The 23,858-nt window shown below is 38.8% G+C and overlaps 1 protein-coding gene across 2 annotated transcripts; it reads left to right on the top strand.

The window, feature by feature from the left end:
* On the top strand, positions 1 to 23,827 carry ghra (growth hormone receptor a). 2 transcript variants are annotated; one of them, XM_063897472.1, is made up of 10 exons: positions 1 to 272; positions 5,888 to 6,009; positions 14,609 to 14,738; positions 14,897 to 15,072; positions 16,022 to 16,200; positions 16,796 to 16,949; positions 17,090 to 17,180; positions 17,364 to 17,433; positions 18,442 to 18,677; positions 18,776 to 23,827. In XM_063897472.1, the coding sequence occupies exons 2-10, from the start codon at positions 5,892 to 5,894 to the stop codon at positions 19,542 to 19,544; spliced, it is 1,923 nt and encodes a 640-aa protein (XP_063753542.1). In that variant the 5' UTR covers positions 1 to 272; positions 5,888 to 5,891; the 3' UTR covers positions 19,545 to 23,827. The 2 variants fall into 2 exon arrangements, with proteins under 2 accessions (XP_063753542.1, XP_063753543.1); XM_063897473.1 differs by lacking the exons at positions 1 to 272; positions 5,888 to 6,009 and adding an exon at positions 7,424 to 7,514.
* The last annotated feature ends 31 nt before the right edge of the window (positions 23,828 to 23,858 follow it).

The raw sequence follows: 23,858 nt of genomic DNA, 5'->3' as shown, positions 1-23,858 counted from the left end.
GTAGCGCGTGTGGCCCCGAAAGTAGACCAGATGATGAACTGAGCGGAAGATAAGACATATTCTGAAACCGAAAAAGGACACAGATCCGCTTATTTAATGATTGGGTGATGTGAAAATCTCGATCGGTGGGATCTTTCTCGGTCGAGCAGGCTGCAGTGAAGAAGCAGGACTTTCCGTGCCTGTTGGTGTTCACGCTGGCCATCAAATGACCAAGTTGTGAAAAGTCGATCTGCGCTGTCTTTGCAGTTCTTCAGCTCGAGACTTCGAAATAAGTAAGTGCGTTTGTGTTTTTTAAAGCGTGTAGTGCATCTTTCTTAGCGTTTATCCATGTATCCAAAACTCCATGTGTGGCTGCTTCTACGACGACTCGGGAAAACTTTGCTGAAATTGCATTAAATTGTTTTAACATTGCACAGTTGCGAATTTCAGAATCTTTTTCCAAACAATCATAAACATTTAGCGTGTTAGGTATATTGCTTGATGTAACTGTTAATTAGTGACAGAACGTACTAAAGCTTGTATACAATTCCGCTGCAACTTTTCATGAAGTAATAGACACGGGTGTAAACAGCATGGACTATTGAGAAATGTATACAATTCTAATGGAGAAATAGGAATATCTGATTGGTTAACATTTAAATATGAAATGCTGGTTCATGGGAAATGTGATCAATACAAGATATTATGAAGTGTTAAACTGAACCGTACAATATTGTGTAGCCAGGTGTTTCCTCATTGTTTACACAGCCTGATGTATTGATCTATCACAGCGTCGAAATCAGTCTGGTACATACTCGCTTCTGTGACTATGATATGAATGTATTTATATGCATGCAAAAGTAGAGCAACTGTATTTTTTTTTACATTTGGCTATAAATCCTTAAATTATGATATATTAAAGGGAAGTTGTCAGAGTTCATGATGCCTTTCAATTGTTGTATGTTTTTGTATCAAGTTGCTTGAACCATATGGAAATTCATTTACAATTCTATCCAAACAAACATATCAGATTTCCTTTATCATTTTTTTTTTTTTCTATTTTGAAGGAATTGGAGCCAGCCAATGGTTACATACTTAAAGGTTTAATGACTTGGACATTAAAAAAAATATAATCTATAAAAATATGAAGCCAAAGAACATGACTAAATTCAGAATACTCATTCAGCGTTAGTTTCTTGTCACATCATCATCATTTTTCAATGTTTAAAGCTTTTCATTCCAGCTTCTTCTCTCATTGTGTTTGCTTTTTCTTTTCTATGATTGGCTGACTGTTGAACTGACTACACATGACTCCTCTGCTCTTATAATGAGAAAGCACTCCTCACTGTGAGGAAAATACAGTTTTATCTTCATCCATTAAGGCTCTCTGCAATTAAAACAATTCAAATTTTGTTGAAAATGTTGGGTTTTTTTCTAGTTACATCCTAGATTAATTTTCCGGTAAGGTATTTAAAACCTTTGCACTAAATCATTTATCTTAGCTGTAGAAAATGCTATATCCTTAGTACGTCTCGTCTGTACGACGTGAGTTTGGAGGCTAATTTGAAAAAAGAATGAACAACCTCTGACACTGTCACTTTCAGCCTTTTTCTTTAAGATCACAAAGTTTGATAATTTTCACACGGATAAAGCTGAGCCATTAATAATGCGATCCTTTATTGCAACTGTTGCTAAGTATGTCATTATGCAGAGAAACCGCACGATGAGAGACATGCATAATGGAAGCCATTAAAGTGTCCACCAGGTAGCTGAGGTACGAGATGTGTAATAGATGAGACGAGGAGTTTTAAGACACGTTATTTCCATCAGTTTCTGTCTCAGTCATTGCTACACTCCCACATACAACATTAAGCACTGCTGTTTATGTTTTTTATCCTTTGACAGCTCAACAGCACTCTGGAAACCATTAGATTTTACACACATCCATATGTCTTCAATAAAGTGTATGGTTGTCAGGATGTGTGTGTGTATCTGACATAGAAGGAAAAACAACCAGATTTGGTGATTATTAGAGAGGTACATGCTGCACATTTATACTTAGTCCTCCTCCAAAGCAACAAGCAGGTTGATGGAGACTTTACTTTATTATTTCGCATAGGATTGAACTTCAAATTCTGAAATGAATGAAAGCTCCAAACCTTTTATTAAAACAAAAGCAAGATAAGTTCACACCTGGCTGAAACTTCGGATTAGTTTGAATTCGTTATCTACAAAATGAGCAACAATGGTAACCAGTTTTTTACTAATATCAAGCAGCAGCAACAGATGGAAAAGCTAGATTAGGGGGCAAAATTGTACTTGACAGTTATTACTTTTAATGTCCAAGACAAACCAAAGCATGCCCATGCATGCACATGCAGCGTGGAATGCTACAAAGGAGACATTTTCCACCCAACTATTTTTGAATCCGTGCAGCACACGTTTTTTTCTGTTTCTGCTGGACTGAAACTCTGTGCATGCACATCTTTTCACTTCATCGCCCTGATACATACACACACACACACACACACACACACACACACACACACACACACACACACACACACACACACACACACACACACACACACATGCGCGCTCACACACCAACAGTGTAGTAGCAGAGACTCTCTTCATGCCAGTGTGCTGACTCTGAGTTTTCCACTCTCTTATGAAATAAGAGTAGGAGACATTAGAGCCATCGAGTTGCCAGATCTGAATGCCTGAGAGCGCACACATACACACATGCACACATGCACACAGGTTAAAAATGCAGCCTCCTGTTGCTGTACCTGCATACCCTCTCTACAAACACATATAAACAGACTGTACCGGATTTATGTAAATATATCTCACATTTGAATGCGTATCAGAAGAGCTGCAGTTTCTTGTCCTGCCTCTTTTCTGTGTGCACTCTTCCTCATGATTGTTTTGTACTTATGGAGCAGTGGACCTTGAACTGTGTGTACGTGTACTCATATACATGATTATTTTGGAATCATGATGCTGATGTTGTAGTATATTACTTGGTTCACAATATAAGTCAAAAAAAAATGTATAGTGGTTATAATACAGCCCTGAAGTATACCTTATGGACTGTCTTTTATGTTTTGCACTTTTACCCAAAAGACTTGTTACCCTCTGCATTTTTCAAGCTATTAAAGATGCCCGGTGTATCGCACTTTATTTATGGACTCTACTCCATGATTGCATTTGACTTAAAATTTGCTTTGGTTGCATTTTTGTCTGGCTTCCCATGAGAAATCAGGACGAGCGAAAAACCAAGACTTGACAGTGAGAGAGCGAAAGATCATGATAGGACTTGTTACAGTCACAATGATGCACACAAAGACTTAAGAAGACCCTATTATCTGTGTGTGTGTGTGTGTGTGTGTGTGTGTGTGTGTGTGTGTGTGTGTGTGTGTGTGTGTGTGTGTGTTGTGTGTTGTGTGTTGTGTGTTGTGTGTTGTGTGTTGTGTGTGTGCAGAGGTAGTGGGAGTAAGGTTGACCACAACGGCCTTAAATGTTTACCAAGGGACCCCAGGAGGCCGGCTGAGCCTCCCTCTTTTCTGATTGGCTTAGGCTGCCTTCCCACAAGTCTAAGAGCCTGTAATTGGCTGAAAGGAAGAGAGGAATGGGGGGAAAACGTGCACAAGATGGAGATGAAGCACCAGCCAGGTCTTTCACAGACGCTTTCACATGAGAGGGGGGGGACTAATGTTAGGATTAACATGAGGCCACATGTTGCAGAAGAGGGACTTTTAAATTACTTTGGTTACTCGACTGATTAAAGAATGTTGCTCTTTGAATGTTACTTTATCATGGTTTTAGAATGGAGAGGGAGGGTTTGAGATGATATGAAGGCGAGCTTAGGCAATATGTCAAATGCGGAAAATGAGACATAATTGTTTTTTAAATTGAGCATTTTATTCAGACCAGACGAGCCCGCTGGTTGATAGCTCTCCACCATGAATTCTTGCATTGTATAACTTGGCTTTGTACAGCCTCTGACACAACCAAAACACACACACACACACACACACACACACACACACACACACACACACACACACACACACACACACACACACACACACACACGATGTTAAATGAGTGTTGCTTATATTTAGAGATTCATGTCGTTTTTATGTTTCTTTTGTAGTTGCATTTAATTCAGATCTAATCCAGAGTAAATTCAATGATGCTGGTCATACTGTAAATAAGTGCCAGTGTGTGCACCCTATCCCAGTTGATGAAAGGTGTGTATGTGTGTGTGTGTGTCTGTGTCTGTGAGTCTGTGTGTGTGTAATCGTATGTTTGATTATTTCTAGGCCTGTCAAAAACATTTTTCCCGTAAGTAAAACCTAGAAGAATTTGATATGCTGTAGTTGTATGGCTTTACGATTCTCTGTCAACAGACTACACCAGAACTGGGGGAAATTCTGGCAGAGTTGCTCTGAGAAATATAGCCTCCACTTTTGGGGTTGCTGTCTGCCCAGCAGAGTTGTGGAGACACAGCTCTAAATAGCCAAGGGTGCGGACAGAAAGTTTGGCCTATTTTTAGGGGGTTGGACATGACTGGTAGAACTTGTCCACCAACACCAACTATTGACAAGGACACGTTTTTCACAAAAGAACACTTGAAATCTTATTTAATTGAAGTCTGACAACTTGGATGATATTTGCAGTTTCAACATTTCTATGTTAAAGGTTTTGTTGGGAAGTTCAAGTCAGGTTTGTAGAGTGGGAATCAAGCTCAAGGTAAACGTTTCTGTGTTGATGTGTTACAAACAAGAAGTCTGATGGTTGGAAACCAAAAGTCACACCTATGACTGCTTGTTCCATACAGAATTGATGTTGCTACGGATTTCAAAAGATTAAAGCTGCTATGATCTAAAAAATAAATAAACAATGGTTCAAATGAATCTGTGCAAAGTTGTTGCTTGTGGTGATGGCACAGTTGATTATAATATGACTCTGTAGTTTTCTTCAGGGATCACTTAGCAGCTAAAGAGTCCAATATTTCCCTCAGGAAGCAGTGAAGACCAAAGAAAAGAGATTGAATATTGGGCTTATCGGGTGTTGGGGAACATGACTCCAAATGAATGTTAATGTTGCTCCATATCTACTTGATGTGTACACAACCCACTGTTTGCTAACAATTTCCCCATATCAAATCATTGGGTAATGTGTCAGTTGTTTCTGCTGCCCCCACTTTGCCATAAAAAAACAATGCAGGTTTAATATGAATTTGAACATTTGAATGTAAACTCATGCAGTTTTATTAATCCCTGTTCGTAAAGTTATGTAATTGTAATGTTGTAAAAGAACATTCTAGCAAAAGCTTCCGGAGTAGCAGTCACAGTGATTAATGGTTTAATTACCTTGCTATGTTTTGGTATTAGTGGGCGTCTTGAGTGGTTACATAACTTCTTCTCAACTTTTAAATAATGCGTGCTGCAGTTGTTTTTAACTCTGCGTTAGATTTACTGTATGTCTGTATAAAATCATGGCAAATTTTGAAATAATTTCCAATGTGTTTAACAGAGAGGAGGAATGTTTTATAAAAATGTCAAATAAGCAGTGACATTGTATCAATGAGATTACTAAAACAGACAAGCAACACAAACAGAAACATGCTCAATGCTTTCAACTTAAAAACGCTGTGCAGTGGCAACCTGGCATAATAATTAATTATGCCCTGTCCCGTGTAAGGTTTCACATACACCAGCTGAAAATAAATGGCATCCACAATTTGTGCTCACATGGCAGGGAGAAAGAAAGGGAGGTAGAGTAATTGAGGGAAGGACGGTTCTTCACATGGGCATGTCATAATGGAGTTCAACTGATAATTATAATAACTGTGTCTCTTTCTGTATCTCTTTCTCCTCTGTCTCTCCCTCTCCAGCATCATGGCTGTCTCTGCCTCATCCTCCAATCTCCTGCTTCTTCTCCTAATGTCCTCCCTGGATTGGCTGTTCAGTCCAGGATCTGCATTTCTCATGGACCGGGAACATGTGACATCATCAGGTAGGTTGCTAGTGTTTTCACTGCTTTCTGTAAAGACTAAATAGCCCAAAAAAAGATATTGATGTGAGACATATCACTTTTCCGTTTATTAACCAGCTTGTTAAACATTAACAAATGTAATTCAGGTTTTGCAAGCAACATGCTGTTGACACTTGTTATCATGTCTTATGTCAGACATCAGATGCTGAATGCTGTGTTTGCTCGGTGGAAAGGTTCAGTGTTGAGCAAACGCCGCACTTTCCTGGTTTTGCTTGTCAAACAGGCTTGTGATCAATAGAGCAAGGGTAAATATAAGGTCGGAGCTTTTCTGTCAAAGTCCAGGGACAGGACGACGCAGGATGTTCAGCCAGCTAATCTGGCTGTCACTCAACCATCTGAAATAATAAGTTGAAAGAATGTTGTGGCTGACAAACAGGCCAAACTTCAATTCACCACTTAAAATCACCAAAAATATTACTGCAATTGATGATCACAAAATAGCCTCTGATGGTTGTGAATGCAGCTTGGGAAGAAGTTTGCAGACCTGCAAGCCAAGAAAAGTCCTTTGTTTATTTTAAGTCTACCTATGCTAGAACATCACATGTTTACAGAAATCATTACAAAGATACAACAACTCCCAAGAATGGATCAATCCTGCTGTTGACTTTGTCAAAACATGTCCCTCAACATTTTGCTTGCTTCTGCAGCCCTTGGTTTATTTTATGAGTGACAACACTTTGAGTTGAAAAGCAACAATGTTTTCTAAATCCTTCTACAGTTCTATAGGGGCGGTGGTTGCAAAGTGGTTAGGGGCTTGGCCTGGGAACTGGAAGTTCAATTCCCCGAAAGACCAAGTGCTACTGTGGTGTCCCTGAGCAAGACACTGTTCCCTACACTGCTACCCGGGCGCCGTACATATGGCAGCCCACTGCTCCTAATACTAGGATGGGTCAAATGCAGAATTCTCTATTTTCTCCACGGGGTTAATAAAAGTACATCTTTTTTTTCTCTTTTGAATTCAAATGCTAAAAAATGTGGCTTTGGATTGTTTTCTCTTTCTGTGAAGTTGAGACATTGTTCAATATGGTAATGATTATAATGCAAAAAGGGTTACTCAAATGCCCTTATGACCTTGATTCAGAATCAAACATACAATCGAGCTAAAACGATTAATTTATTATTTGATTGGCAAAATAAAACAATCAATGCTTTTTTTCATTCTATTGTCATGACTTTAATATTATTGCTAAAAAGAATTATACAAGTTTCATGGTGCAAAATGTTGGCAACACAATAAAAGCAGTCCTTGACTGTAGAGTTTGGCAAGTCGCTGGTGCATCTGCTCATTGCCATTAAGAAGTGAGCCAGAAAACATTAGACGGTGACCTGAGAAATGTCCAAACCATCTCTGCCTGTCTGGCTGTTGCAGCACCTGTTGACAGAATATAAAGCTTGCATGTTACCTGGAGAAACACTGGGGGAGTTCTGGCTCGGATGGAGGCCCTATATCCACTTGGATTTACTAGGTACAGTACCTGTTCATGTACTCAGCACATGTAAATTTATTCTCGTACCCTCCATTTGTTTGTGCTTTATGCCTTTTATGCACTGAAGGTCCTTAAGAGAGCATGTTGTTTGTATATTTAGTTTTAAGGTAATAACATTTAATGATTAGACAATTTATTTCCCTTTTTTAGTTTGCTGCATAACATTTTTTTGTTAATAGAGCTGACCTTTTTAAATGTAGCATTTCAGGTTTGGGGGTGTGTGAATATATATACTCATGATTTTCAAAATTGACTGTTGATATCATAATGTGAAAGGAGACACATCATTACCGATAACAGACCAGTATGAGAGCGAAGCAAATTAAAGCTATTTGTGCTGATTTCTTTTCACATTTTCTCTGCAGGACAATAAACCCCTATCTATGTCAGTTTGGCCCTTCAATAGGTTTTTTTCAATGTGGATTTAGTGAAATCCAGCTGTAAATATTACCACCGGCATCCACCGGAGAATGCCAAGTCATCATCATCTCTCCTCCTGCCAAGTTAAGAATAAGTCCACACACTTCTTCTCTGGTTTTTGGTTTTGAGAAAATGCTGAAATTATTGTCAGCTATGTGTTGTAGCATGGTTAGATGCTATCCACAGTTTTGTAAATGCATTGATCTAGGACTAAGCTTTACCACCTTTTTTTAAGCTGGTGATTCGATTATCATTTGCTGTGAACATATTGTTCTTTCTGCTCTGCTGCTTTATAGTGATTTTCCAAAGAACAAATAATTTAAGTGCCAGTACTGGTATCAAAGCAGCCAACAAATTAGTTTCCCAGATGTTCGTTATAAATCAACTTATTTACTAATAGATAGACAGTTAAACCATGACCTACATTATGTCTGCATGTATTTCCATTTGGATTTATAGTCATAAATTAAGACCATGTTGGTATTCTGAATGCAGAGTAATGACTGTAATTGTTTTTTGGACGTGTATTTTACATTCTGTGTTATTTCTTTTGGGCTTGGTTTTGAAAAAGAGGCAGAGGAGTAAGGAAAGTGGGTTTTTTTGGAGTAGCTGTGTGAGCTTAAACCCTCGGAACCAGAGTTACCTGATAAGATACTCCCATCAACATGTAATGACATGTTAAACTAGAGCATCAGGAACATGATGTGTGTAAAAAAAGAGGCAACCACTTTTTGATAATATTTACACACAAAAGGCAGATTTGAACAGCTACTCCATTACATTTAATGCACTAATGAAAAACAGATGGGTTTGTCTGAACTGTACTGTCAAGAGTAATGTCTCACAGAGTTGTGAGCTCTTCCTATTTGCCCCTGGGCATTTTGACTTTGTATTTGTTCAGTCTATAGCAAATGTCTATCTCTGTGTGTTAACATTACCTTTTATAATATGCTTTCAGACAGCTGATAGGTGACGTTTTGTCTGGTCCCCCTCCTTTTGATCATTAAAACGATGTCTTCCTCAACAACCGTTAAAACATCTGTAAACACAAAGCAGCCCCTGATAGCATGAGCAAACATACACAGCATGTTCCTTTCTCAAGCTTACCGCTGCATTAACTCCATTCCTGACACCTACGTTCTACACTTGAAAACGGTCTATATTTGACCTTCAACTCACTGCTCTCTCTCTTGGTCACTTGTAGTCATCGAGCCTTCTTAATATTCTGAGGGTTATATTGTTTCTTCAGCATTTTTATGTCTGTGTTGTAGAGCCAGCCACATAACAAGCCAAGAGTAGACATCCCTATATTTAAAGGCTTACCAAAGTGATTAAAGGCAGTGGAAGTTGTTCATCTCTCTGTCCTCATTCACTCATTTTCTTCTCTTGCCCACAACCTTTCCCTAGCATCTGTCCGTGTGTCTCACAATGACCTGCTTCTCAGGCCCATAGCTTGATCCTGTTAGGCGAGGCCTTGTTCTTGGCCCCAGAGGCTGTAACTAACCAGTGGTTAAAGTGCAGAGGTTTGGTCTGCCTGGCTTGTACACACAACCTACAGTTTCATCTGCTTCAAAGAAAAGCAGTGGGTGTGTTTTTACTCCAAGCAGCAAACTGAGGGCCTAGTTTGGGATATGGTGTCTGAAGTTAGACACTTTTTAAAAATAGACAAAGCTGAAGAAGTTAAATAAACTTGAAAAGGTTGATCACAATGAGTGATGGAAGCGAGTGGAGCAGAGGCTACCTTATGATCTTATCGTGCAGCTTCACTTTCGATGTCAGTTTCTTAACTCCAACTTATAAAACATGGTTAATGGGCCATTTTGAATCATGTGTGAAACATGTCTCTACAACATGTGTGATGCCACACAGTCACATGGTCAAATTTAACATGTTGCTTTGTCCGCTGTGAAAACTTCTGACACCTGGCTAAAGCACAGAGGCTAGCAGAGTGCAATGAGCCAGAAAAAAGTCTGAAAAAGAGACAAAGTGGGGAAAGAAAATGTGTGTGCTCAGTATATGCAGGTGTCCATGCTGAAATCTAGACACCCCAACTGATTTAAATGTACTGTCACTTGGATGTAATATGACTTAATCAAGCCAATACTGTGGGCTGTAATGGCATTACAGGAGATTAACATCATCAGTTCAGGCTGATAAATCGCTGAGACAAGAAAAAACTGGCTGGGTCACTGAGTGGTCAAACCCATCATATTTTTTTTCTGTTAAACTTCTAAGCCATGAACACTTCTGGGAATCATGAGGATCAGCTAAAGCAAGAAGTCCTCACTCTATTGTCCCAATCATTAAGAGGGTAGAAAAAAGCCATAGGTCCTGTTTTGCAACTGGGAGGAAAAGCCAAGCATATTCAAGGAATGGGACAATGGTACTTTGATATTCTTTGTCGGTTTTTGTTTTGAAGTTGTAGGTTCAGTGTGGGCGTTTGTGCAATAATGTGTTGAACTGCATGTGCATGTTAGCAGTTATTTATACAGCCTGTTTACATTCCCTTGTTTGTATCCTGTTGCAGCCTCTCACCTTTCTCCCCCTCTCTTCTGGCCCACTTCTTACCCTGCTCTCTCGAGTGCCACATGGCCTTGACTCAACATTTAACCTCTACTCTTAAGTTCAATTGGAAGGTTAAATTTGTCTTTTAATTATAAGTATTGGTTCAAAATACAGGAAATTCATGATTATATCCCCCACCCCGTTCACCAATCTTTCCTTCTCATATGCTTTCTTTGATTTATCATCCAAGACATGTTCCATACAATAGACAATCATCACTGTCTTCTGCGGACCAATTCATATACGTATCTTCAAGTGTGTGTTGCAGAATAGACAGACAGACAGAAAGTCAGTAATGTGGTTCATCTGGCTGAATAGGCAAAAGACGCTGCTGTACCAAAACAGTTTACTTAACTGTTAAACGTTCTTGCCTAATAATGACTTAAAAAATAACATCTCTGAAAACATTATATTTGTGCCAAAAAACCAAAACATTTGCACTTCATGTCCTTTACCCTATCAAAAAGCACTTCCTGTTAGGGTTGAATTTAAACTTTGAGACAGTAATTCTGCTTTGAGTGTCTTGTAATTGTGTTTACGCTGTCAGTCAAGAGCAGAGTACAAGCTGTCTGTAAAGTGAACAAGGACAACCAGGTTCTGTTGTTCAGCAGCCGTGTGTGTGTGTTCTCTCCAAGCATAGGTGAATTTAAACAATTATATGGTAATCCCACCATTAAGAGGCACTCAAGGTCCATGATGTATGTGGAGTGGTTTTGTGTTCCATTTTTAGTTTTCTGTGCTTTTTTAAATATGTCATAAAGCAGATAAAAACAATCCTTAAGTGACTTCCTAACTGTACATAAAGTCCCAAATTAATAGATCATAAAGGTTATTTATTTAATGATTTAAAAATCTATTTCTGCCAAAGTGCTTTACAAAAAGGCATACCAACCATAAAAGACATTGACAGCTGCATTGTAGGGAAGGTGGCTGCAACAATGACACAATGGATCGAGTTGCTGTTGTCAGATCAAGAACTATTTCCTACCAAGAAAGGTTGGACTGGCCTTATTGTAGATTCTATAATATGTTTTAAAAACATGTTATGTCTTTTTATAATTTAATGTACCATTAAATAATCACACCAAGGTTCCCATTGTAGTCAAATGTTGAGCTGCAATGTAAAAACATTTAGGTAAATATTGATCAAGAATATGTATTTTAAGTCTCATTTCAATAGCTGTTTTCAATGATTTTGGACCTGTCTGTGGCATGTATCAATAGAATTATAAGGGACCCGAACACAATTAGATGGGGGACAGATAATAAATCACCGACAGAGACTGTATCATTTCACTAGCAGAACCAGTTTAACCAACCAACCAAAACCAAAAAAAAGGATGTGCATGTTTGTGTCTAAAGCTGTTTAATCTTTAATTGACTTTATGCTCAGACCGTAAATACATTATGTTTTCATCAAAGGAAATGTATAATTGTCATCTTTTTCTCTGTTCCTCCTCCTTACATCATGTTTCCTTTCAGCAGCCTTCTGAAGCATTACTAACCCTAACACTGGTTTAAATCAGCAAAGGAGCTGGAAAGGTTTTAAATTCAAAGCATCACAGCCTCATTTCCCAACCACTCCTCATGAAAGTTGGGAATTTGACAATGCCGAAACTGATAAAGCTTGGACGCACCTTCCACAAAGCCCTTTTAGTGCTGCTTGCCTTCTGGCCCAAGGACTGGGAAAGAGTGCTTTATATAGGCTTTTAGTGGATTTTAAACCTTGATGGCTAAAGCTTGCACTGAGCTAGATAAGTGGTTTCCTAGCTCCTCTGTATGGACTAAGAAAGACCGGACATGAAGCTAAGAGCTGTTTATCAGTCTCAGCTGTACACAGCCTGCAAGGATCGACAAACACATAGGGACAAGCCAGGATGAGCACACACAAAATTAGGTTTCTTCTAGCCAAAGGCTTTTAACTGCAGATCATTTAATGGCATTTGGCAGGTAAAGGCAAGATTTAGCTTCCAGTTATTGAAACTGGTTATAAAGGAAGTTAGGTCCTGAAACCAAATGACCAGCCTAGACATGGCAGGTAATTAACATAAAGCTTCCGAGAGCTTGTCCTGTGGCTTGTGAGCTAGTTACAACTTGAACAGTCTGACTTATTTTAGAGAAATGTCTTTTATAAGGCTCAATTTAACAGAGGATAAAAGTAAAAAAGGAGGTTGAATTAGCTAATAAGTGTGAGAGAGAGACACTGTGATTGGGAATTTGAGTCTCTACTGGTGTTGCTACACAACCTTTCACCTCTAACACTCTTCAGATTAGTCTACGATCCACAGCCAAGTTGAAAAATGCAAACAACCTTTTTAAAAAATGGCTTTACCTCCTGACCTTTTCCAGCAGAGCCCCATTTTTTATCTAGAGTTTAACTTCTTTTCAGGTCTTTTCCACCCAGATTAGAACAGCAGCTGGGAGGTGACAACCAAAAGTTTCTTATTGTTTAAAATAATTTAATTTGTTAAAATTGCAATTGGAAATTGTTAGTTTAAATTAGCAGATGTTGAAAGCATCAACATTGATGAATAACACTGTATATGACTAATTAAGGTACTAATGTCAGATTGAGTTGTCTGACATTATGCCTGACCTTGAGACGTTGTTGAAGCCAGAAATATGTATTTCTTCTGTTTGATTGTTCTTTTTATGTTATCTGTCCTGCTGTCAATCTAAGCTCTCCTTGCATCCAGAAAGCTCTTTGATGCTAGCTGTTGGAATTTGTTGGATGGGGGAGGGTGGCCGAGTTGAAATAGCAAAGCTCTAGTAACCATGACAGTGTGCAGGAGATGAAGGGAGGGAAGCAAGGCGGAGGGAGGGTTGAGAGCTCAAGGTATAACGGTTAGTCATTTTGTGAATTATGATGTGACACTGGCATCAATGAGAAAGGAAATAAAGTGATCAAAGTGATGGCGCATATTTTGTGTTAATAAAGTATGAGTATTTACAGTCTGGCTTGCCTGGGGTTGTGCTTGTTAGGCTGTTGTGTTGTGGTGTCTGCGGGTAATAACACAACAGAGCAGCTGTGTGGACATGATAAATGCACATGCTAGTAGTGTAGTATTTCATCTTTTTTTAAGATTCAGTGAGTTTGTTTCTGTACTTTTATTAACTCCAAAAACTATCCTATGGCTGCCCCTCTGCATTTGCTCCAGTCTGTCTTTAATTCTTTGCCTTGTGTTGTGAAGCATGTTTATGGTCTGAGCCTGGTCTGTGATTTATGCTGCAGTCAGTGCTGGAAGAGAGGGAGTAGAGCAGAAATCAATGATACCTTCAGTTGCTTATTTATGGTTGCACCAAACCCTGGGACTCTCAGCTGAATGAGAAACTGGCCTCTGGTGGGAGAGGGAGGTAGCTGGGGCTCAGTGATGAGGAGTGACATGGTGCCGAGTGAAAGGTGGAAAAGGCTGAGTCAGGGCCTCGGGGTGCGGCAGAGGGGAAATTATATAAATTGTGCATGAATAGATCTATTGGGTTGTGAAGGCACAGTACATTTAATTAAATGTACTGTGTATTCTCTTTCAACACATTGTTTTACCATACTTGCAGATAGCAGAAATATTTTTTTAGAGGATATAGGATGCAGACTACAAGTAAGTCTCAAACCCAACCAGCAGAAAGTGTCATTCCCTCTGCCCATTGCATAGATTTGATCAGGGGTGTGTATTTTTTTTTCTCATTGGTGACTTGCTGCTACAGATGGGACAAAACCTCTGTCAATGAAATATGTTATGGTAATGCATTGTCACTGACAAACACTCAGAACAATGTTACACACACCTCTGTAGAACTCAACATGAACATTGTATTGACCATCTGTCAGTCCTTCAAGGATGGGAGGTAAACTTGAGGTGTTATTTCAGTGTTTTCATTTTTCATTTGAGTGTTTCCTGTTTCCTCACTCTTACGTTAAGGTTGGGATTGAATTGTAGCTAGGGGATAAAGGATGTTTTGTTTGATCAGTTTTGTTGCATTATTCATTCTAGAACCCAATAAGTTTGAGTGATGTCAAGGTGATTTACCAGCCTCATGCTTTCTGTGTGTTCTCTTGCTTATTTAAACTTGTATTTGCCCTTGTCTTTCAGCTATCGTTGAACCTCATATCACAGATTGCATATCGAGTAACCAGGAGACATTCAGATGTTGGTGGAGTCAAGGCGACTTCCACAACCTCTCCTCCCCTGGAGCACTTAAAGTCTTCTACTTTAAGAGAGAGTGAGTTTGATAGCCGGAGTACCTTTAATTAACAGCAGAAAATAATTACTTTTCATGTGGATAACTTTATGTAAAGTATCTGTGTATGCATATGCGAGTCATATTAAAAATAAAATCAGAAAAAAATTATTTCTTTCTTTGCCTTTTCTGTTTTTTAGCCTCAGATTCCCTGACAATGATTGGAAAGAGTGTCCAGAGTACATTTATCCAAACAGGGAGTGCTTCTTCGATACACACCACACATCCATTTGGACCACCTACTGTGTGCAGCTGCGCAGCCAAAACAACATCACCTATTTCAACAATCTTGACTGTTTCAGCGTGGAGCAAATTGGTTAGTAACAGATATTTGTGCATTCTTTAAGATTTTTGCAATTTATCAAATGAATTAGAGGAATTTAAATTGCAATCATTGTGAAATATGGTTTAGCTCAATTTCTTTCCTCGACATGTAGAGGATGCTGTTCTGAAAATTGTATAAATTGCTATGCTGTTGGACAGCCGAAATGTGTTTTTTCTAAGATGAAAGACTTTACACGCTGCTTCAAAGAAATGCAACGTGCATATCATATCAACTAAACCAGCATGCTTGTCCATATCATAGCAAGTGTCAGATAAACAGTATTTACACAGTAAACGTTTTGATGTCTGGCCGTCTTTATCTAACCGGGACTGTGACAGATGCTGCCAGATGATGGACCATCACATGGCAATGTCACATCGAGAAACGTTGTTTATTACCTTTCCCCTTGTGCGAAAATGATCAGCATGTTTCTATCGGTAATATTTGGATGTTGTCTTCCACTGAACCCAAAGCAGAGTGAAGCGTAAAGCTGCAATTGATGGTTGGTCTGTCATTTCACACAGCGCTGTGTGAATTTGAATTTCCAAGCAATTTGCTGCAAATATACAGAAGATGATCAATTTGAATCTTTTAGGTTAACCCTCAAGCAAAAAGTTTTGTTTTACCTAACTATCCCTTTGTATTAGGCAACTTTCCATTACATTTACTAAGAATATTTTAAAATATCTTATCTTTTGATCTAATTGTCATGAAATTTAGATTGATCCTTCTAATTTGAATGACTGTGTGACTTTTACCTCAGTTCCATATTTGAGAGCCATTTTAACTTGCATTTACTCTTCAAGTTACTGCACCACATGCTAGCACAGAAAAGTGTATATACTGACAGTATAGGTGACCTCCACCATTAACTGTATATTTTACATCAATTTCCATAAATCCGTTTTTTTAATTCTGAACTTTTGCTCTTTCCTTACAGTACGCCCTGACCCACCAGTTTCTCTAAACTGGACCCTGCTGAATTTAAGTCCCTCACTGCTAAGTTATGATGTCATGGTCCACTGGGAGCCCCCACCCTCTGCAGGCGTCAAGGTGGGCTGGATGCGAATTGAATACGAGATTCAGTACAGAGAGAAAAATACCACAGTATGGGAAGCAGTAAGTCTTGTCTTTACTTCTTAACCTCACACATGTAAATACACATTCAACATTTTAAAAAGACCTGCGTGCACATGCATAAGCTGAAACTAATGCAAACAGTCATGCACCCTCTTTAAACTAAATTGTAGGTAGGCTTAGTGTCCTGTTTCCTCTCCCCTCCCCCCATGAACACTTGGAGCTAAAATGTAGTGTAGCTTTGTCTGCAAGGCAGTGGAAGCAAGAGCAAGGCCCTCTGGGAAAACACAGCCTCTCTGTAGGAAGGGAAGGGAGGGATCTGTAGGTCAGAGGCCATGGGACCTTGTACAGGCTCATATTCATTAATGCCCTGCCAGTCTAGCAAATGCAGCCTTGGAAACAGTTTTAAAGCCTTATCATAACAGTATGTCCTCTGTCTAATATCCTCTGTCAGAAATGCTTTTACAATCGCACCCTTGGAGAGGGCACTGTTACATTGACCAAAAATAAACATTGACCTTTTGTCCATGAAAGAGAGTTAAAACATTTTTATAATGAATTAAATCTTACTTTATTTTTGGTTTATAATTCATTCTGTGTATGTATATTCTCTCTGTGTAATTTCCCCATATTCCAGTTGGAGATGCAGCCGCACACCCAGCAGACAATCTACGGTCTGCACATAGGAAAAGAGTACCAAGTGCACATCCGCGGCAAGATGCCTGCCTTTACTAGGTTTGGGGATTTCAGCGACTCCATCTTCGTTCAAGTGACTGAGATTCCCATCGATGGTAAGATTAGCTATCAATCATTTGGTTTATTGTGATAAATAAATATGAACAGGGACTTTGTTCAGGTTAGACAGAAAAGTTGCATGATGATGATGATGATGATGACGATAAAAAGGGCTTCTGTTAATATTGTCTTGTAGATTCTACTTTCCCGCTCACACTGGTTCTTGTTTTCGCCATTGTGGGTGTCCTCATCCTCTTCATGCTAATTGTCGTCTCTCAGCAGCACAGGTAGGAATATATTCTCTCACTCTTTCATGCACAACAATAGTGTCCAAAATATATACATCCCCAACTGCATTAGCAATAGCAGGTACAACAGCTGACATTGTTTGACACACAAACATACACACACTAGACTGACGTGAGAACAGATTATCTCATCATGTTCTCCTTCCCTGCCTGCCTTTACAGATTTATGATAATTCTGTTGCCACCTGTTCCTGCACCCAAAATTAAAGGCATCGATCCAGAGCTGTTAAAGGTAGATTTATGTCCCTTGTTGTTAATCTGCCATGCCTCTGATCATGTACATGTAAACATACATACTGACGTATACATTGGCATACCTGGTTCAAGCTTGTCACAGGTGTGTTGTTATTGACAAAAATTAACCCTGATATGTACGTAAAATTACTGAACTTAAGATGCCAAAGATGCTGTATGTTTGTGGTAATTCAAAACAGTGTCACCATTTCCTAGTTTATCCAGCAGAGAGCATGAATCCCTATTTTTACAGATCTTGTATCAGATTCATGTTTTGTATTTATTATACAAACCAAAAATCAACCTTTATACACTATATATTTTTCTTAAATCCAATACCTGTCAGACTCTAATACATACAGTATATTCTGTTTGCTATTGTACTACTGTATTGTACACAAAATGAAGTGCTAAAAAGGTTTTTACCATCAATAATTCCCAGCAGCCAAGATGTTAAAGGATTTTATGAAAAATATATAAATTAGATTTCAATTGTTATTTTGATTAAAAACAGAAACTCTTGGGCGTTCATTTGGCGAAGGCATGTTAAGCTTCGTAACCATCACACCACCCACTTTCCCTCCCCCAATCATTCCCTGTTTAAATGAAAGTAGACATTTCCATAAGCAAACAGGCACCCTTGTTTTGTGTACGTAAACACAGGCACCACCGAGGGATAATACAATGTGAAGAGGGTTTTGGTTCAGCATTGTGTTGTGGGTGTATTATTGACGGATGATGTGGGATGCATTTAACAGGCAGCCTGTGTGCTCTTTACAAAACAACCTTACCTCCGGACCTCAGAAAAAAAAAGTCCTTGTAGGAATAAACACAGTTATAATGCTGCTATTTCATGCTTGGATGTTGTGTTTGCAGCTGATAATTTAACACAATCGCACATGTCACAATATCACAGTGCTGTGCAGAGAACATTAATAGGTAGGACTTGTATCACCACATGACTTTCTGTATCCAAACACTTACATGCAAATTTGTGCACATGCAGAAAGGGAAGCTGGACGAGTTGAATTTCATCCTGAATAGTGGAGGTATGGGTGGCCTGCCCACTTATGCACAAGATTTCTACCAAGATGAGCCATGGGTGGAGTTCATTGAGGTGGATGCTGAGGATGCACCTACTGGAGAGAAGGAGGACAACCAGGGCTCAGACACCCAGAGGCTCCTGAGCCTGTCTCAACCTGCCAGCCACCACATGAACACAGGGTGCTCCAATGCCGTCAGGTATTGCACAGACTCTGCTGTAAAGTGTGTTCAGGCTGCCAGATGGCTCTACAAATTCACATTTTACCTCTGTTTCCATTTTTCCCTCTCTCCTCTAGCTTCCCTGATGATGACTCAGGCCGGGCCAGCTGTTATGACCCAGATTTACCTGTACAAGAAACCCTAATGTTGATGGCCACCCTTTTGCCAGGCCAAGCCCAGGACATAGAAGCCTCATTAAATGTTGTAGAAAGAGCCCCAGCCCCGGAGAGAGGCGAGAGGCCCCTTGTCCAAACCCAAACTGGAGGGCCCCAGACTTGGGTCAACACAGACTTTTATGCGCAAGTTAGCAATGTGATGCCATCCGGGGGTGTGGTACTGTCTCCTGGCCAGCAGCTGAGAATCCAGGAGAGCACATCAACCACAGAGGAGGAAACACAGAAGAAGGGAAAAGTGTTCAAAGGCAGCGCGGACACTGAGGACAATAGGCAGAAGGAGCTGCAGTTTCAGATGCTGATGGTGGATCCGGAAGGCAGTGGTTACACCACAGAGAGCATCGCTCAACAGATAAGCACTCCTCCTGCCCCCCCCATGCCTGGCGAGGGTTATCAAACCATACAGCCTCAGCCAGTGGAGATCAAACCTGCAGCCATGGGAGAGGATAATCAATCACCTTACATTCTTCCTGACTCTTCCCAATCCCAGTTTTTTGCCCCTGTTGCAGACTACACAGTGGTACAGGAGGTGGACAGTCAACACAGTCTCCTCCTCAACCCCCCTGCCCGCCAGTCTCCCCCTCCCTGTCTGCCACAGCACGCCCTCAAGGCCCTACCTGCCATGCCCATGGGGTACATCACCCCAGACCTTCTTGGAAACCTGGCACCATGATATGTCAATGCCTTTAAAGAATAAGGTTGATTGAGCAGAAAGCCCCCTGCAGTCAAAAAAGCTGGTTTCTACCTAATTCTGGATGGAAACCAAACATTTCACTGCACACATTCTGGATGAGTGTACAGGTTTTTGTTTTTCAAAGGGTGCTTAAAGGGAGACATGGAAAGCTACCAAGCTGTAATCTTGACTCTTATAAATCTGCTACATCATTTAATTTGATGCAAAGGCAGAGAAAGGTCAACGCGAAAAAACGATTTGACAAGTCGCTCTATTTGTTGAGATGTCATGAGTCAAAAAGCATTACCTTACTGCTAAACTACCTGGGATCGCATCACATCTGTCTAAATGTGTTCAGAGCAATGCTGTCCCTGTATGATTTATCAGAAGAAGACAAGCACATTCTAGGCATGTATTTTCACACTACACCAAGAAGAAGCAGAGATATCTTCTGCTAAATTGTGGCTTTTTTTGTATTCATAAATACTTATGTTCTTATCTCATCATATCATCTTATTATGAGGAGAATCATCCCTAAAAGCAGTCCAAAACACTACTATGCAGTTACTTTGCATTCCTGACATTTATTTAGAGTATGCTTTTCATATATTTCAAATAATATGTGGCCAAACATAGATTAAATGCTGTCAGGTATGTTTCTCTATTTTTCTAGAGTCACAGTAGAGTTTGAAAAGGAAATGGTAAAAAAATATATATATATATATATATATATATATATATATATATATATATATACAGTACATATGTGCCCACACAGTCACAAATTACAGGTATTTGTGAAAAACTATTTTATCACTATTTTCCAGGCGATAATGAAAGGCAATCTGGCAATGAAGGAAATCCCTAGTTGATTTAGAAGTAGTGGTGACAAATAAAGGGAATATACAACATTTCATTCCTATTGCATATTACAGACTGAATGTCAAAGTCCCAGCATATACCATTTTATTCAGATATGCATACTCATGAAAACAACAGCGCTGAACCTAATTGTTTTTAAGCAGGAGAAAGGATTTATTCAAAATAATTCAACACTTTAAACCTTTCCGAGGAAACAATGCTGTAGTAAATTGAGCACCACCAAGTGCCTTGCTCAATGGCACCTTGAAGTACAGGGGAGGGGACACACTCAGACAGCCGTTCTGAGAAACATGATATTGCATTTCATTCTGCAGCAGCAAAGTCTCACCTTTTCCACCAGCACTCACTCATAATTACCTAAACTAAAACCTTAATGAGTAAGCTTCTTACTTGGGAGTTGTATTCTTCTCATGTTGCATTGCTATTGCAGGGACAGCAACTGGGACAAGTTGAAAGGCTGTGGAAGTATGTAATAGCCGTAATCAGCGAATATTATAAACACATTATCTGCCAAGCTGTGCCTATGATGGTGTTATTGGCTTGCCATTTCAGTGCTTAGCTGTGCATAAGTACTTAAGATTTGTGCATTCATGTGTTGCATGGCAAGTGCTGGTATGTATAGGTGATTTGGTATAAATCCACTTTGTGCCCAGCTTCACCAATAAAAGAAACTACACATGCATGAACACCGCAACATGCATGCATACACACTATATCAATACTTTTGCCTTAATTGTTGTGTCATTTTGCCTCCTTTACAGTCATAAAAATGATGAGCTGAAAATGGTTGGATAAAATTGTTTTCTGAGGCCACTAAACCGTTATTTGCACATGTCCAATTATGCTCAATATCCAAACCAAAAATGTTGATCAGGGCTATATTTCTGAAAGAGTTCCAATTTCTGGTTGGAAAAAGTGAGAATTATAGATGTAAATATTTTGGGATGAACCTGAATCATACATATATGTCTATGTGATTCCTACTTACGTTGCCCCACAACTTCTTTGTTAGAAAAAAGAATTGTAGATCATAATCAGGGGCATCTATTGCTAAATCATTTATTTAGTAACATTAGCTTGTAGAGCAAACTGGCCTTTAGTTTATTGAAAATGTGAACTTTGACAATGGTGTTTGTGTGTGAGAGCCTAGTAGAGGAAAACTCTGGTCAAAGTTGTATGCTCCTGATATATTTTCATCCTATAACTTCTTTCAAAAAGATTTTGACAATATGCCTATGACGAACACAGCAGCATAGCATAATGTTTACAACAAGCTTTCTAATAGAGGTTCTGTAATGCAACACAATGAATTTTCATTACAGCGAGTCTGTTTTATTGTATAACATCAGGGCAGCCTACAAATGAGCACATCACAACAAAACATACTTCACCGTGCAAAGGAAACACATCCTGTCTTTTGAATGACATATTTTTGGAATCATCCTTGAGATAAGCAGGCAAAGCAGTTTGAATAGGTCTTTTGTATCAGACAATCCCATAACAAAGAGAGAAAAAAGCAAGAGCCATACAATGACATTTTTTGTCTCAACTGTGAATATTATCAATATGCGCAATTTCTCTTTCTTTCCCATTGTCGGACTCAGAGCTCGGTGTTCTGCTGTTGCTGCCTTTGGTGCTGATGATACCAGCAGGTCATTGCTGTTGCAAAAATGTCTTAATATATTTACTAGTTCTGTAAAATTACAAGTATATATTTTTTATGTCATTTATGTTACTAATCATAATATATTGCTGCTCGGTACATGTATTTTCCCCCAAAGTAAATATGTTATACAGTCATCTGATGATGCTCATCACACTTTCACAGTGTTCACAGCCATCCAAAGATCCCCTTAATCCCCTCTGTGTACAGTATATGAAGGAAGAACAGTTAAAGGGAAAAGCACTGCTTCAGTTTTACCGTGGTGATTGTGAATGTGTGCAAATTGGAATATGCAATGCAATTACGATATCGAGGACAATGTGTAAAAATGCAAGGTTTGATCACTGACTGTTTTTTAAAGGTTACAGTGAGGAAGATTAATCTGCAGGTGCTTTTTCTGTTCAGGCTTACTGTACTGGTGTTTACTACATTGTGTCTACAATTTTTTTTTTTTTGTTGCCAATTCACCAATAAGCTTATTCTAATGTAAAGATTTGCAACTCTCATTTCAAGCTCATAAATGTTAAAGACACTTTACAGCAAGCACTTTTTACACACACATATATAAAGATATACAAAGATATATACATATATATCATGTATATCATGTTTTAAAAAAAATATATATATATATATCATGTTTAAAATAGTATTCAGATTTTGTATTTTAGACTAAATCAAATATATAAATAGCCTTTTATTTTAAAATAGCATTATTCTTTTTATTTGGCACAATAATCAGACACTGAGGGACTTTTAGTATTGATAAGCTTCAGTTTTGTCCTACAAATTTGATGTTTATGGGACATATTTTACACTACCAGATTCATAGAATGATGTACTGTAATGGAGTATTTAATGTTTCCTATTATGGATACATAAAGCAGATAGATGTAGTCTTTTAGGAAGTCATATGAAAATATAGGCAATGTGATTTGAGCATTTCATCATTAAAAAGTCCATTTGAAGGGGCTAAAGTGTTTTATAATGATGTGTTTGGATATCCATCTTTTTTGCTTGGCGCAGGATCAAGGTTGGCTTTTGTCACTCTGTAAGTAATCTTGAGCTGGAATTTGTGCTGGTTGTATCTTTTTTTTATTATTATCACAGAGCGTCTAGCCAGACATTTTTCAGATAGTTGGGAAAATAGTTTAATTCTTGACCTAAGTAAATCATCAGGCTTTTAGAAGACTTTCTTAAGTGGCTCCACTCTATATTTCTATGTGTTATTTATCTGTCTGCTTAGAGCCCTTAGATCCTCCCACCACCTAAATTGACCACGGTAGAGGGGCAGCACAAGCACTGTTATTCTCTGACATGTGTCACGGTTTGTCAAACTGAAGATATTCCAACTATTCTACTTGTCAGAATCAGAAACAGCTGCATTGCAGATGCATTTCATTGCGTATGTGGAAAACTGAACAACATAATTAATCACTTTACTTTAGCTTCATAGTTGATATGACTTTGCCCCCCGTCCATCCAACCCCCGACTTTGGAGCCACTGTCTTTAACTGTAAGCTACTGCTTTACTCGAGGCCAAAATGTGTTGATCTTAGATGATTTGATATTGTTCTCTTCTCTTACAAGATGAGCCTTTTTAGTGTTGTATCTGTGATCCATGAGCCTTCAAAAAGTTACACAATAAATGTATAGACAGCCTCTAAATCATCTTGTGCATTTTTTTTTGTTTGTAATAAGTTGTCCACAAAAATAAAAATAAAACATTTCAAAGTTATGTTTTACATTTCTAATTATGCTTTCTAAAA

Source organism: Eleginops maclovinus, chromosome 12 (genome assembly GCF_036324505.1).
Source record: "Eleginops maclovinus isolate JMC-PN-2008 ecotype Puerto Natales chromosome 12, JC_Emac_rtc_rv5, whole genome shotgun sequence".
Taxonomy (NCBI): domain Eukaryota; kingdom Metazoa; phylum Chordata; class Actinopteri; order Perciformes; family Eleginopidae; genus Eleginops; species Eleginops maclovinus.
Note: the sequence above shows the minus strand (reverse complement) of the source record. Positions and strands in the feature narration are given on the sequence as shown.